We start from the raw sequence: 16820 nt of genomic DNA on the forward strand, positions 1-16820 counted from the left end.
GAATGAAATGTCCAGAATATATTTATAGGAATTTCAATGTAGAAAATATGTGGGAATTCAGATCCATCAGTATGTTCACACATGATCCATCCAATTCCCTTTTTCCTTAAGTTGTCTATGTAGAGAACTGTAGGGCAGAGGTCCCCAATCTTTTGGGCACCAGGGACGGTTACGTGGAGAGAGGTTTTTCCGCGGACTGGAGGGGGCGGGTTTTGTATGCTGCCTGCAACCCGCTTGTTTTGCTTGTTTGTGCGGACCGGTTGCTGGCATGCCGTGGCCCAGTACCGGTCCACGGATCCGGGGTTGGGGACTCCTGCTGTAGGGCATGATGCCAGGAGTCAAAGCAAAATTTATGGGGGGGGGGGAAATTAACAGCTCTCCACATCTTGAACTGCCCCTCCTTTTAAAGTTGCTTTTCCTGTTTAGCTTGTGTGACATAGGTTGAAAATTCTCATGTTGAGATTTATTGAAGATTTACAGGTAAAGATACATGTTTGCATATATTTTATTATATTTGTCGGACTCTGAAATGTGAAAACTGTTTTCCCAGTTATTTTCTGTACACTGTAGAAATATTGAGGAAAACCAGCAAGGTTTCTTGAGAAAAAAACCATGTAGTTCAGAACATCAGAAGGAGTTTGTTTTGCCTTTATTAAAAATGCAATTTCTGACACTAATATGTACACCTTTTCTATCCTCACTAGTTAATACTCTCATTTCTTCAACTGCTCTGGCCCCTTCATGAATGTAACAAATGTATCAGGAAATGGCATTGCTGCCTGGGAATGCAGACCCCGAATTTACTGCATACTCTTATAACAACTTGGAGACACTTCGTGATGTGCAGACAAAGAAAGGCGTCTTCTACAAAAAAGCAAAACTTCTCAGTCCTGGGGAAGACTTGTATTGCTTTGCCTGTAGGGAGGACCAAACCAGGAATGTGATAATCAATGTAGGTGGCATAAAATACAAAATTCCATGGACCACATTAGAGAATTGTCCCTTGACCAGGCTTGGAAAGTTAAAATCATGCAACAACTATGACGAAATAATGGATATATGTGATGATTATGATGTCAACTCCAATGAATTCTTTTTTGACCGCAATCCTTGTGCCTTCAGGACCATCATGAGTTTTTTGACCGCTGGGAAGCTAAGGCTACTCAGGGAAATGTGTGCGCTCTCTTTCCAAGATGAACTGGTTTACTGGGGGATAGAAGAGGAACATCTGGAATGGTGCTGTAGAAGAAGAATACGACAGAAAGAAGAAGAGATGGCAGAGGCTGCCTTATTTGAAGACGAAGTAGAAGCTAACGAAGCCCCCCAATGTGCCTTCAAGGACAGCGGCCGTTCGCATTTGTGCATGAGAAAGCTCAGGGACATGGTGGAAAATCCTCATTCAGGGATCCCAGGAAAAATCTTTGCTTGTATATCGGTTTCTTTTGTTGTCATCACTGCAGTTACCCTCTGCATTAGCACCATGCCAGATCTCAGAGAAGAAGAAGACCGGGTAAGTGTACGCTATAAAAATAATGTTTGCACGATTGTAAACATTTCCAGAGGCTTCTGTGTAATATTTGCTTTTTGGCTCGTCTCTGTTTCTGCATATGTGCATATGGAAGTAACATAAACTTTATCCCAAGCCGATGTTCTGATTGAGATTAGCGTAGTTATAATTGCTTTTTTGCTTTTAAGTTAATATTGTATTATATATTAACTTTCTGAATTAGCTAGGACAGATATCTCAATAACTGTATTTGGGTTATTGTCCCGATTCTTTTTGTCTTCTCGTATCAGAAACTTTAGCTGAATCAAGGCTGGATTTTCTTTTTGAAAGAAGAAGTTACAGTAGACAGAAAGGGGATTTCTTTCCCCTCTGCTGTGAAGAAAGATAAATTATCTGGGATGATGAGGGCCCCAAACCACAGCAAATTCAAATTTGTGAAACTAATAGAGTTGGAAACTGAACAAGATTGATTTTGAACTGTCTACAGTTTCCCCTGATCAGCATAAAATAGTAATTAGCCTGCCATAATCCTTTTTATTATCAAGAACGTGGCGTTCTTGTCTCTGAACTAGTTTTGAAGCTCATAGTATATACGTAAACAGAAATCTGCAACTTTGCTTTATAGTTCCGTACAAATTTCTCCTTTGGGTAGAAAACCTTGTAATCATTTTTCCTTTTGTTTTCTTTTTGTTTGGTTTTTATGAAAATTAGTGATTTTTTTTAATTATTAAATTTATATCATGCCTTTTGCTTGAGCTCAAGGCATACTAGTGTTGTCATTGATGACAAACCTAGGGGTACAATAAAGGGTTTTGGGACATAAATCAGGGGTCCTCAACCTTGGCAACTTTAAGACTTATGGACTTCAACTCCCAGAATTCTTCAGCCAGCAAAGCTGGCTGAGGAATTCTAGGAGTTGAAGTCCACAGGTCTTAAAGTTGCCAAGGTTGAGGACCCCTGACATAAATGGAAAGAGCAAAATCAACATTAAAATATTAGTAAAGCTCACCAAATTCTGTAAGAGGTTTCAATATTTTTACAAAATTCTTAACTTTAAACTCTGTTTAAATATTTTACACATTATAATGCTGTGCATAATGAAGAATTCATTCTTATTAGTTATCCTGCAACATTAGGGCCTTTAAAAAAAAGTTTTAAGATCCAAGTATCTCACTAGTTGAGGATATTGTAAGTGCAAGTTTCCTATGGAAATTCTTGAGACTTAAATGTATACCTCTATCTTGAATAGGTTTTTTTCAAGGGCATAGGAATTTTTCCACATTTAGCATTTATTTTAGACTGTTTATATTATATCACCATATATTGTTTATAGTTCGTAACACACCAATTTCATCCATTCTTGATAACTAGAAGTGAAAGATTTGTTACACTGAAAATTTACTTTTAAAACTGTAAAACATTTAACAGTGTATTTTTGTTTCTAGCTAGATAAACAGAAATACAAAACCATAGAATACACGTAATCCTTGACTTTCGAGCACAGTTGAGCCCAAACTTTATGTTGCTAAGTGAGAAATTTGTTAAGTGAGTTTTACCCCATTTTATGACTTTTTTTGCCATAGTTGCTAAGTGAATCACTACCGTTGTTAACTTAGTAACCCGATTGTTGAGTGAATCTGGCTTCCTCACTGACTTTGCTGGTCAGAAGGTTGCAAAAGGTGATCACATGACCCCGGGACACTGCAACCGTCATAAAGATGAACCAGTTGTCAAGCATCCAGTTGTAAATCACATTACCTTGGAGATGCTGCAGTGGAAAACAGCCATAAGTCAGTGTGAAAAACAGCCATAAGTCAGTTTTTTCAGTGCTGTTGTAACTGAACGGTCACTAAACGAACTGTTATAAGTTGAGGACTACCCATAGTTACCAGTTTTCCAACTAGGCCACAATAGAGAAAGATGTCTGTAACTTGAATATAGTTCTTCATCGGACAGCCAGAGTCTGCTCCAAGAAAGATGACAACTGTTCCACGAAGAAAAAATGTGTTCCAGCAGGATGTGGCACAGAGCCAAAATTTAGAGAAAAATACTAATTAAATATGTTTTCTTCAAACACGCCAAAGTAATGAATAACTTTACGAACACTTGCTTAACTCAAGTAGTCTAGTGGAGCAGATTTTTGTAAAAACATTGCACGGTTATAAATTATTATATGTTTTAATATAAACTCATAAATCAGTGGCTTTGTAAGAGTTTGCTGATTCTACATCCGCAGAAGTGTTTTAATGCTTACTGTTGTGGCATAATGATAAATGATAGATGGATGGATAGATAGAGCTTTGATTAAACTCCTAGATTTGATCACAAGATGTTTTTTTGTCAAAATGTAGAAAAAGTAAGTGAAAAAATTAATGTTAATTTCAGATACCTGGATCCAAAGACATTCAATTAGTTCATACAATAAAGCTTTCCTGGAAAGGTTGCCTCTGTGAGCTAAAGGCCTTCCTTAATTGCACAAAAAAATCCAGGACTACCTGTATTCCATTGCACCTTTGCTGTATACAAGAAACACTTTGTGATAGTGGCGGATATCTATAGCCCAGGGTGGAGATTCGTTCTCCAAGCTTGTGGGTTGGTTTCCAAACGTTTCATTACCAGACTAGGAAACATCTTCAATGAAATTTAGGGAATGTCCTAAATTCCACTGAAGATGTTACCTAGCCTGGTAACGAAACGTTTGGAAACCAACCCACAAGCTTGGAGAACAAAATTCCACCCTCAAAAAACACTTTATCCTTAGGTAATTTAGACAAAAAGGAATTACCTGAGGATGATCCATTTGTTGTGGGCAAGGCTGAAGAGTGATAACTTGACAACACTATCTTGATCAGTTTGAAGAATGTTGGGGAGAAGGTTTTGTCAGAGTGGTTAAATTACACAACCTGCACCTGATGATTAACAAATATTTTCCTGCTACTTGTCAGACTTAGCTTGCTCAACTCTATAGGCTTTCTTATTATTTTTCATTGGTATTCTCTTCAGTTCAGAACAGCAAAATGTGATATTAAATTTCTCTTCCTATTCCAACAACAGTTTTATAGCATGGGCATGTCCTGAATAAGTTACATTCCATTTAATGCAGGTTGTGTAGGAGAAGATTTTGATGCACCTATGATGTCTTTCTCCTTCTGCTTCTTGCAATGATTAGTTTGTTTTTTATTTTTGTAGTGTGTGAGACGGTGGAGATGGGACTAAAAGTAAAATAAACAAGCCAATATCTTTAAAACAGAGCACAGGAATTATGTTTTCAGTCCAAAATATGGCTTGAGGATAGCTAAGAAGAAATGCACTTATAATCAAAGCATCAGGGAATGTGGTATAATAATTTTTAGACAGCCAGTGCTGTCAAGAAAATTACAAAAATATAGTTTCAGGATAAAACTGTTAGTCTTACTTGGCTGATAATAAGCCATTGTCAAAATGCAATCTCCCTAAAATAACACATTAATATAATTAGTGGTAGCAACCAAATGGTGGAGATAGTTAAAATTCAACAAAGAAATGATAGGACACTTATTAATATGCCAACGGAAAAGTAAAGCAAAACGTCATAAAGAGCCTTGAATTGTAGCGTCTGTTTCTAATCTAGCGTAACTATGAAAGAGGAGCAAATCTATTTTGGCTTTGCAGATCAGTGGGAGCAATCCAATATTAAGATGATACTAGGTGTCAAATAAAAAGAACCATTAGAATGCTTCCAAGCAGCCTGTAATCACCTGCTAGATTATTATAATAATTACAGCTAGCTTTTGGACTCTTCCAAAGCCTATTTAAATAGTGCATATTCAATTAAATATAGTTACTGGTTTATGCAGAGGACCTGCATAAGTGTAGGAAAGAAAACTAAAGAATCATTTTTAAATGTTTCTGTTGCATAACTTTGGCATCCTCACTCAGAATTGCCAAAACAACAAGTTAACAGCCTTGAAAACTTGTCACATTTGTAGTTCTTGAAATATTATGACAATTTTGTTTTTGTTTATTTTAATTAACTTTATCTTTGCATTAAATAGTGCATTTAAAGAAAAGGAAGTTGGAAAGTTCTGCTGTTGTTTATTTGGTTTTAGGTAGACTTTTGTTATCAATTACCAAATGTTTATTGTTTATTTGCCACTTTTGTATGATTTCGTGCTTGGAAAGAAGTTTGATTGCTGTTCCCTCTTTTGGACAAGGTCATTTTCTGTCCTTACTGATTGTTCAGACTGTCTAGACCAATTTATTGTTATTAGCCACTTTGTCATGTTTTACTGCTGTCATCACTTCATAATATTCTGAGACAGTTCTTTCTTTATACTCCCCCATTAATCTTATGTTTATCAATTCATTAGTCTCTACTAAGGAGATCATGCAGTTCTTTTTATCTCTGATTGGATTCCTTTGCTTGTACTAAACTGATCCACATTTTTCCATTTTTTGTATTTATTGGTTTAGATTGTCTGCTGGTATTGCAACTCGCTACTTTTTCATTTGTGCCCATTGTTTTCATCTGCTTTCAGCTTTTCAGTCTGGTCTTGATTTACTCTACTTTTTCCCCACTTCTTCCATTCATTCACCAAAATGGCCTCCCATAGTATTAACATAGTATATTAGTGGTGGCGAACCTATGGCACGCGTGCCAGAGGCGGCACTCAGAGCCATCTCTGTGGGCACACTTGCCATGCCCCGGAGATGGCAACCGTTCCTCTTCAACCAGCCGCCCACTAACTCGCCAAGGTCCCACATTGCTGAATGCATCCCAGCACCCATGTGCTTACTGGCCTCTGTGTGCAGGGGCCGATGGTGTCAGGCAGCAGCCGCCCCAGCCCCTGCCTCACCTTGCCCTGTGATAATGGCACCCCCGCCCTGCCTCGCCTTGCCTCGCCTCACCCCGCAGGATGAGCCTCCTGCCTACCGCCCCACCTGCCAGAGACCCCCTGGATCTCCCCCAACCCTGCCTGGCCCCCACAGGCATCCCTCCCCATGAGCAACATTGAGGTGATCACGCCCACTTTGGCCACACCCACCCAATCTGCCATGACCACCACAGCCACGCCCATCCAGTGGGCCACGCCCACCTGGCACCCGGCGATAAATAAGTGGGTTTTGGGTTGCAGTTTGGGCATTCGGTCTCTAAAAGGATCGCCATCACTGTAGTATATTATGCATGACTTAATTTCACAAGTGATGTACAGTACTTCATTTCCTAGGGCTAAATATGCTACTGGAGTGACTTCTAGTGATTACGAACAATGAATTAACATAGTTTGCATTTCTCAGATGGTTATATTTTAACATCACAAGCAAACTCATCCTCAGAGTATTACATTTTCAAATATTTGCTGCTAGGTTGACTACTATATTGGTACAGTCTGGAACAATTTAAGCTCGTAGTTGCATCTTGTAATTTGATAAAAATAAAACATTTAGAAAGTTGGCTTGCCCCATAAAATTGTAGAGAGTTGTTCTATTTTCATCATAATCAACTTTATCCAGTGATGACACTAAAAAACAAGAAATTGGATGAGACTGCACATTTTAAGATTGAAAGCAAAGGACAGAACTCTCTTCTCCCATCTCATCCAGATTCTTCTTCTCCCATTATCAAACCTACTTTGCTAAACGTGTTAATTCCTCTCATCCTTGAATGATGATGTGTAAATATATTTTTATTTGCTATTTTGCATATATATGTTCTTCTAGGCTTGTTCCTTCAGAAGGAGCAAGTAAAGAATTATCTATGGGCAACTTTTTAGTTTTTCTTCAACTTTTTTATTCTTCCTGGAGATTCTCTTCCTTCCTGGAGGAGAGGAGATTACAGCTAGGAGAAATTTGATTGGTGGAGAGGTGTAGGAGATGACTAGTCTGAGCCCATGGGAGGGGTCAAGCGTGTCATCAGTGTGGATCCCTTCATGTCCACAAGAGATCTTAAGTCCAGTCCTCCTTGAATTCCATTGACTCGTATCTATCGGCAGTTCAGATTCTTATTTAGAGGTAACATGAAATAAACTTGTACTCATTTCAACTTAACCCTGGCTCCCGATTTCCTGCATCTGACAGTAGGACCAAAAAGAAGATGCAGGAATTTAAAACATAACAAGAAAAGGTAAAAGTACTAGTTTGAGAATTTTTACTTTCTAAAATGCCAACTGCCTATTTTGAATCTATTTTAGAGTATTATTTGTTCATTGGTATTTTATAAATATATGCACTTCTGACAGTCCATGAGAATGATGCTAGATAACCATCTGAGACTGGAAATTTGCCTTCATTTATTAAACTAGGTATGGGTGGGAGGGAGAGATGTTGCTTTTAGAATTATTTGATCACTTATCTTAAATATGCTACGTATCATTTTATGAGCATGTGTAAAATAATTGTCCTAAATATTCAAGTATTGCTATTCAATATACAAGTGAAGAGAAAAGGAGTGCTTTTAGATGTGACTTAATCTTGAACAGTAAGGTCTCACACTCAAAGTAATAAACTTTGTGCCAAATCATGCAAGAAAGCTCTTAGAGACCCCAAGAACACAGAACAAATGTAAACTAAAACAATTCATACAGATATTTACCTAATGTTTTAGGCAGGTGGCTATTTCCTAAGGATTTTTGAGAAAGCTGTTACGAATTTGTGTCTTTTAAATGTAGAACTTGGACTAAAAGAGCGGGTATAGGGAGGGAAATGTCTTGGCACAGAGATATAGTCCAAAGCCAACACTAGGTTTAATTGCATATTTTCAATCAAAATGATTGGTTGCTGCTTAGTTAGTTTCTTGGAGAGGTTTTTCATGAGCCAGATGACTCATTTGAAACAGACTGTATCCAAGAGAAATGTCAAGCTCCTTGTTCAGTGGCAGGAAACATGACCAGATATCCATAAGGAAACCCCCCATTCCTCCTGCTTCAGCAGAACAAATCCAGAGGCCTGGGTTAGCAAATGAGTAGCATAAAATGTGCTGGACACTTCATCGATTATAGTATCTTAAGAATGAAAAATAAAATTGATTTTAAAATCATGGCATTGCCAGGGTGTGATACTTTAGCATTTGTTAACAAGGAATATATGGTACTGGCTGGCTAGTGACTCTAGATCCCACTTAGTTTTAGAAAACCACTGGCCTCTTCCAAAGATAAAATTAAAAATTGCCTTTCTGGCTGCAATCCTCAGAATAACAAGGAATAAGAGCAGATGTCTTGGCTGGCCTTGTGACTCAGGCCTTCTGCCCAACAACCCTGGAAGAACTGGAACCAGTGGGATAAAGCTGCCAGAGAAAATATAGGCAGAAGAATCAGAGATGTTTTATTTTTTTGCAGTGCTATTTTGCTCAGCTGTGTGTTAATATTCTTTGTTCGTCTATGTCGCAGGTGTCAAACTTGCCATGTCACATGATGTATCATGACATATCGCGACTTTTCTTGCATTGCCAGAGCTGGGGTGGGCGTGGCCTCCTCATGATGCAACCGGTCCGTGGGTCGGCAGTTTGACACCCCTGGTCTCTGTCTTTGTATGTTTGCTTGCTATTGAATAGTTGTTAAATGCAGATAAATCTAGGAAACAAGAACTCAGTTCACATCCCTTATTTCCCAAGTACTCTCTTAATTGTATTTTTGAAAAATAAAAGTTTGATTCTACTCTACTCTACTCTACTCTTTGTTATGTTACAAGTATTACAATACTTGTTATTGAATACTACAATTGAATAATAATATCATCATCATCATCAGAGTTGGAAGGGACCTTGGAGGTCTTCCAGCCCAACCCCTTGCCCAGGCAGTGAACCCTATACCGTTTCAGACAAATCGTTGTCCAATCTCTTCATAATCTCTTGTCCAATCTCTTCTTGTGGGTGCTCCAGTGTTGGAGCACCCACAACTTCTGGAGGCAAGTTGTTCCACTGGTTAATTGTTCTAACTGTCAGAAAATTTCTCCTTAGTTCTAGGTTGCTTCTCTTCTTGATTAGTTTCCATCTATTGCTCCTTGTTCTGCCTTCAGGTGCTTTGGAAAATAAGTTGATCCCCCTCTTCTTTCTGCTAGTCCCTTAGATATTGGAACACTTAGTATGTCACCCCTAGTCCTTTTTCAGTATTATTGAATACTACTACTGAGTTTGTGTATGTTCTACTATCACACATTCGAAAGCCACATGGACATCATCCCCTTTTAAAGGGAGACTCTGGAGCCATTTTTATAAAAGCCTTATCATGTTCTGTGCTATTCAGATTCTAGGGAAAGGGGGAAGCATTTTCCCACAAGTAATAGCAGCATAACTACTTCCTTGAGTAAATACATCTTCAGTCAGTTGGGGGAACAAATGCACAGACAACCTGGAGTTCATGTAGAGGGGGTAAAAGGAGGAAGAGACCAGATAGGCTTGTGCTCTGTGTTCAGGATGGTTACCTGGCTAAAGAACTGTTACTTAGTTATCTGTGTAGTGATTTCTAATTTTTGACTGTGAAGTGGGTGCGGGACAAAAGATAATGTAATCTTCTAATCCGGATCCCCAATTCATCCACTAGATGACATTCATCATCATCATTACCATCATCATCAGTCATCCAAGGAAATTCTATTTTCAATTGTTCCTGGAAGAGTAAAACTAGCAGGACACCTCAGTTAAAGCATGGGCTATTCAAAGCATGGGCACTGCCATAGAAAAGCAGTACCTATAAGCTTCCAAAGTACACCTTGTGGAATTGGAAGACTACCAACAGTTTCTCTCAAGATAAATGAGTTGGTGAGATTGATTCTGATTGAAGAGAGTACTGATGGTATTTCAGTACCAAGCTATTTTCAACTTTAGAGATAATCACCAGCATCTTAAATTGCACTCAGAAGCTAATTGGAAGCCAGTGCAGGCAATAACGATATATTACTAACAGCAGCTGCCAACCAATCAGCAGGCAATTGCATTGTGAACTAATTGAATCTGTTGGGTGGTCTTCAAGAACAGCCTCACATCAAGCACATTGCAGTAATCCAGACTCAGGATGATGTGTGCAGGAATTATTCTCCTGTGCCAGGTGTCATGCCTTGCAACTGGTGTAGATAATCTGCTTCTAAAGTGCTTGAATCACAGTGATATAGCAGGAATGGAGGAAGCCTACAGGGTTTTTTCCACTCTAAGTTTCTTCCTACATCATTTCTTACACTCTACTCTATCATAACCCAGACTGAATAAAGTTTCCTTAAAACAAAACAAAAAAACAATCACAACTAGCTGTCCAAAGCATCTGCATGAGTCTTCTCCAACATCAAAGTTCAAAAGCATCAACAGACTCCTGCTTCTTCAGAACTTTCACTTCCTTAAAGTCTCATTCCCTGCATGAATCTGATCTTCGTAGGTATAGACCAGGGGTAGGCAACCTTGGCTCTTTTATGACTGGCATAGCTGGCTCAGGAATTCTGGGAGTTGAAGTCCACGAGTCATAAAAGAGCCAAGGTTGCCTACCCCTGGTATAGACACATTGCACTATCTGAATATTTTTCCCAGTATCTTTATTGCTATTTTAGCAAGTTCTAATCTATAGCATCCTTCTTTAGTGTTGGTTCCTTTAATTGTTGATATTCAATAATAATACTCATGCAGCGGGAAAAAACTATAACTTGTTTCATTCATGGCTTGGTGTACTGTGAACACAACTGCATGTAGACATGGCAGGAAAAAAGATGTTGCTAGAGCACGTTTGTACCAAACTCTTTGCAGAAGCAACAAGCCAAAAGAGGGAAAAGAAAATTTTTCACTCTTTTGCCTGTTATTTTATTAAGATGCCCTCACCTCCAAAAAGAAGTTCAGATTTGCTTCAGGAAGACAATACAATAATGTACTGTAAATCCTGGTAAGAGATTTTGGATTTCTTACTCTGGGTCTAACTCCCAGGATTCCCCGTTTATTATATTTTGATAATTTTGTTAGTTATTGGTTTTTAGTTCCAGAATAAAAATGTTTATATGAGAGAAGAATGATGGCTAGGAAGAGATTATACTATAGAAATTATACAATTATGTATGGCATTAGATATTTTAACCCTTTTCTAAAATGTTAGGACCTAGAGCAAGCAATAAAATGTACTGGCTGGAGATAAAGTACCTTCCACAATGTATAATTAATGTAATTCACTACCACTGGAATCATAATTATTCACCACACAGTTGATGTTGGTTTTATCATTTGAAAGGGCTGAAGCAATTTAGGAAGAATGGGTCCATTGGTGGCTATAACCTGTAAGAACTAAATGTGAAAGGGAAGAAGTGAAGGAAGCTTATTGCTTATATAGCTGATCATATTTGAAAACCGAATGCAAGGCTAAATGGATCTTTATTCCAATCCAAAATCTAGTTGTGCCAGCTATAAAACTATAAAATATATGCACAATGAAATGTGGAAATAATTCTCAGTTCTCCTTCTGAAAGAAATTGAATGTACGTGAATTTTAAAAAGAGAGATGTCAACTGTGTGTTTTCTCCCTGAATTACATGTTCTTTTCCCATGTTACAATTTTCTACTTGAGGCTTTTTTGTTTAAAAGGTTCATTCCACAGCTAGAACTAGTTCTTCATGATCAGCCTATTTTATAATTTGCATGAATGTGCCACTTAGTTCTCTGGCAAATTATCTTTGCAAATTATTTAAATCATTTTAAATAATTCCTTTCTGTAACAACTCTAACAATATTCCAGTATGATCTAAAATACTGGAATGGAAATATGGCGAAGTTCGGTTTCATTTTTTCCCATAGAACAGTGGTTCTCAACCTTTTTAATGCCGCGACCCCAACCGGTCGTAAGTCGAGGACTAAACCGGTCGTAAGTCGAGGACTAAACCGGTCGTAAGTCGAGGACTACCCAAACGGTCGTAAGTCGAGGACTTTCCCTGCCCGGGAGTGCCGCGCATGCGTGGTTCCGCCCCCTGCGCCGGCCGAGGCGTAGCTGGCAAGCGGCAGAGACGGAGCAGGCCAACCACCAGCTGGCCCAGCCCAAGGGAGGTAAGGCACCCGCCGGGAAAAGGGGAAAAAAATGGCGGACAAAAAAAATGGCGGACAAAAAAATGGCGGACAGCCTTGCTTGGCGACCCCCGTGAAATGGTCGATCGACCCCAAATGGGGTCGCGACCCATAGGTTGAGAACCGCTGCCATAGAAGATATGCATGGTTATCTACTAAGTAGATAACATTCTGACTGGGTTTTTGTTGTTGTTGTTGTTGTTGATCAGTGTCCGAATAAAGACTTGAATTGACCACTGTTACTTTCCCTAATAAAAACTTAAAAATGTTTTTGGACAGGGAAACCTTACTGCTAGATTTGAAAGTGAGGCTGGAAAATTGTCATCGAAAGTAACACTATGCCTAAGTGTTGCTGGCTTCTATTGATGGAAATGAGAAGCTAGTGGTTGTTTTCCTACCTTTTTCTTTTTTGCTGTCTAATTGGGCAAAATTACCTCAGTTCTTGGTCTGGTTTTAGGGTTTTTTTTGCCAGAATAATGAGGGAGCCTAGAATCCTGCAGAACCTTGGCTTTGTTTAACAGCCTTGTCCTTGCAAATCTCTTCCAGCAAATTATACTAGTTGAGAGAACAGTAATTTAGAAATGTCATATCTGCCTCCTTTCCTTTTCATTAAAATACTTCAGGTTCCTTCTCCTCCTCAGTGTAAAGCAGTGGTTCTCAACCTGTGGGTCGGGACCCCATTTGGGGTCGATCGACCATTTCATGGGGGTCGCCAAGCAAGGCTGTCCGCCATTTTTTTTGTCTGCCATTTTTTCCCCCTTTTCCGGCGGGTGCCTTACCTCCCTTGGGCTGGGCCAGCTGGTGGTCGGCCTGCTCCGTCTCTGCCGCTTGCCAGCTACGCCTCGGCCGGCGCAGGGGGCGGAACCACGCATGCGTGGCGCTCCCGGGCAGGGAAAGTCCTCGACTTATGACCGGTTGGGTAGTCCTCGACTTACGACCGGTTTAGTCCTCGACTTACGACCGGTTTAGTCCTCGACTTACGACCGGTTGGGGTCGCGGCATTAAAAAGGTTGAGAACCACTGGTGTAAAGAGTGATCTAAATCACTGTTAGACCTTCGAGATATTCCAGACAAGAAGGATGTCTGTGATTACTGTTTCTATTGTAAAGTTGCATTAACAGAATCTTGCAAGTCTGAAAGACACCCTCCCCTCCTTCACTTTTACACTCCCCAAAACTACAGAGAGTCCCTTCTGATACACTTTTGCCCTCCCTTCTCATTAGGTCTGAAATTTTATCAGACCACAGTATACATTGTGGCTCTTCCTCCTGTCCCCCAAGGTCCTTCCCGTATACCATCACAACCATTCAGTAGTCCCTTGAGCAGACTTGTAGGAAATGTCTAATATTTTTTTTCCCATAAATGATGGTGGGTTTTAGGAATTCAGCAAGTCAGCACTCTTTTAGCTTCAGAGAAAAGGAAGGTGCGTTGCTGGAAAACAACTGTATAATTCTGTTCAGTAGTGTAAGTTCCGCTACCCATATGTCTATGGAGATTCGCAATCATGTAGATCCGGGATCTCCAAACTTGGCAACTTTTAAGACTTGTGGACTTCAACTCTCAGAATTCATCCTGGGTAATTCTGGGAGTTGAAGTCTACAGTGGGGGGTTTTTGTATGGGTGTGTTTTTAGAACAGGCCTATTATTCAATTCGATTTTAAAACAGAAACTATTTATTTATTCATGGTTTTTAGTATTGCCTGTTCACCGCCCTGAGTCCCGCAAGGGAGATAGGGCGGTATATAAATTTAAATAATAATAATAATAATAATAATAATAATAATAATAATAATAATAATAATAATAATAATAATAATAATAATAATAATAATAATAATAATAATAATAAAAAAAGTCTTAAAAGTTGCGAAGTTTGAAGACCTTATCCAGGTCATGATTGTCCCAAAGGTGCTTCTTCCAAAATTCAGTTCTGAACTGAAAAAATTTCTTGGATGAGAAACAAAGTGTTTTCAAAAGGGGAACACCCCCCCAAAAAAAGTCCATTTGCCTTTTAGAAAAAACACATTTGCTACCCATATGTTGCCTATTCCCCTGCACCCAGAAATCACATTGTCAAAATTCAGCAACAAAAAGACTGGTTTTCAGTGGTACAATTTGTGGCGTTCTTTTTTTCAAAAGTAAAGATAGAAATGGAAATGAGAAGACTGTGGGAGGCAAACCTTGTTCCACCTTTAAACCCTGCACTCCCCTCATCAAGTACATTGAATTTGTAAGGAAAAATGTTTCATGTTTGTTCTAATAGCCTTGGTTTGTTCTGTTTTCTTTCTGGGAGTGATTAACATTCACACATAAGGAAAAGGTAAGGGTGAACTGCAGCTATATTTGGAATTGGAGATGAAACAGCCAAAGAAAAATGATTATTCATTGTTGCTTAAGTGTAGGGTTGGTGAGTTTATTTGCAGCCTTTAAGTAACAACTTTGTTCATTTTCCAGGAAGGAGTAATATTCAAACAGTTCTCTTACCTATTGGATTTTTTTTAATGGCAGTTATTAGTTTTAATTTAGAGGGGAAATGTTTTGTAGAATAAGCTTTTTAAGAAGCTTTTCCAATAGAATTGTTTAATGTAAAGTAATTACTACTTTTTTTTTTTTTTTTGCCAGAATCAAGCCCCAGATTTGGTGTGAATTTGGGATTTGGTCCTTGGGGGAAAAAGCTGTTTTTAAGCCCATTATTCATGCTAGTTGGAGGGAGTTGACGTCCACATATCTTAAAATTGCCAGGTTTAAAAACTGCTCTAAAGGGTTTAGGTATTTATAAAAATAAAGTCAGTCTGATCATTGTTTTTAGAGAAATTTACTAAAAATGTTACAAATTCATTAGGAAAATGAATAATTTGAACAGTTCGTGTGATAAGGAGGCTACTGTCTGGGTAGGTCCATCCCATAATAAATCTGTTGATCTCAAAGATGCCAATACATAGAAATGCATTTAGTTTAGCTTTATATTGCAGCTTTAAACTGCAACAGATTACTTACAGGAACACAGAAGCACACAACGCAAGAGCATTTTTGGCATCTTAAACTAAAGATTTTTGGCTGGCTGGCTAAATAACTCTTAATTTTCTGCCTTCCTTGCAGGGGGAATGTTCCCAAAAGTGCCACGACATCTTTGTGCTAGAAACGATCTGCGTGGCTTGGTTTTCTTTCGAGTTCCTCTTGCGCTCCATCCAGGCGGAGAGCAAGTGTGCCTTTCTGAAGACGCCGCTCAACATCATAGACATTTTGGCCATCTTGCCTTTCTACATCTCGTTGATTGTAGATATGGCTTCTCCCAAAACCAGCGACAAGCCCGGGGGAGGGGGAGTTGGAAACAAGTACCTGGAGAGAGTGGGACTGGTGCTGCGGACTCTGCGAGCCCTTCGCATCCTCTACGTCATGCGCCTGGCAAGGCACTCCCTGGGGCTGCAGACGCTAGGACTCACTGTGCGCCGCTGCACCCGGGAATTTGGACTGCTCCTCCTCTTTCTTTGCGTCGCTATGGCACTCTTTTCGCCCCTCGTCTACTTGGCGGAAAACGAAATGGGCGCCAAGCATGAATTCACCAGTGTTCCAAGCAGTTATTGGTGGGCTGTGATATCCATGACAACCGTCGGCTATGGTGACATGGTGCCTCGCAGCATTCCAGGGCAGGTTGTGGCCCTAAGCAGTATCTTGAGTGGCATCCTGCTGATGGCTTTTCCTGTCACTTCCATTTTCCACACCTTCTCGCGCTCGTACATCGAGCTTAAGGAAGAACAGCAGCGTGCTGCTAATAGGCAATTTCACGAACTGGAAGAAAGCAACCACTTTCCAGAAGACAGCAGCTCTCAAGAAGAAGAGTCCTCCTCTTTGCGGGACAATAACGGAGCAGCGATTCCCGTTGCAATGGAACAAGGGACTAAGTATTGCTGACGCGAAGGAAATTGGAATCTTGGAGAATAGAAGGAGAAAAATGGATGGAGGGGTATTTACTGTATGTCTTAAAGCAGGAGTCTCCAAACTTGGCAACTTTAAGACTTGTGGACTTCAACTCCCAGAATTCCCCAGCCAGCATGGAAGTTGAAGTGCATAAGTCTTAAAGTTGTCAAGTTTGGAGGCCCCTATCTTAAAGTAAACAAACTGCTTAGATCTCTTTTTACAACAAGAAAGACAGTCTTTTGAGCAACGGCTTACATCAGCTGTGCTGGCTCAGGAATTCTGGGAGTTGAAGTCCACGAGTCATAAAAGAGCCAAGGTTGACTTACTTGATCATAGTGCTGAGAATCGGTTGGCTTTAATGTAACATCCTTTAGAATTTCAGAGACTCTCCGGCAC

General features: G+C 39.5%; 1 protein-coding gene across 1 annotated transcript; it reads left to right on the forward strand.

The window, feature by feature from the left end:
- Window positions 1-754: 754 nt before the first annotated feature.
- Window positions 755-16418, forward strand: KCNG2 (potassium voltage-gated channel modifier subfamily G member 2). Its single transcript, XM_015815926.1, has 2 exons — window positions 755-1510; window positions 15606-16418. Exons 1-2 carry the CDS (start codon window positions 755-757, stop codon window positions 16416-16418), a joined length of 1569 nt encoding a protein of 522 aa, XP_015671412.1.
- Window positions 16419-16820: the final 402 nt, after the last annotated feature.

Source organism: Protobothrops mucrosquamatus, unplaced genomic scaffold, assembly GCF_001527695.2.
Source record: "Protobothrops mucrosquamatus isolate PMUCROS unplaced genomic scaffold, P.Mucros_1.0 scaffold386, whole genome shotgun sequence".
NCBI classification, from domain to species: Eukaryota; Metazoa; Chordata; class Lepidosauria; order Squamata; family Viperidae; genus Protobothrops; species Protobothrops mucrosquamatus.

What these genes read in the sequence shown, in the direction of transcription:
- KCNG2 (XM_015815926.1), top strand. Translation starts at nt 755, where the DNA reads ATGTATCAGGAAATGGCATTGCTGCCTGGGAATGCAGACCCCGAATTT. An exon ending in TCAGAGAAGAAGAAGACCGG is followed by an intron (nt 1,511 to 15,605) that starts GTAAGTGTACGC and finishes CCTTCCTTGCAG; the next exon opens with GGGGAATGTTCCCAAAAGTG.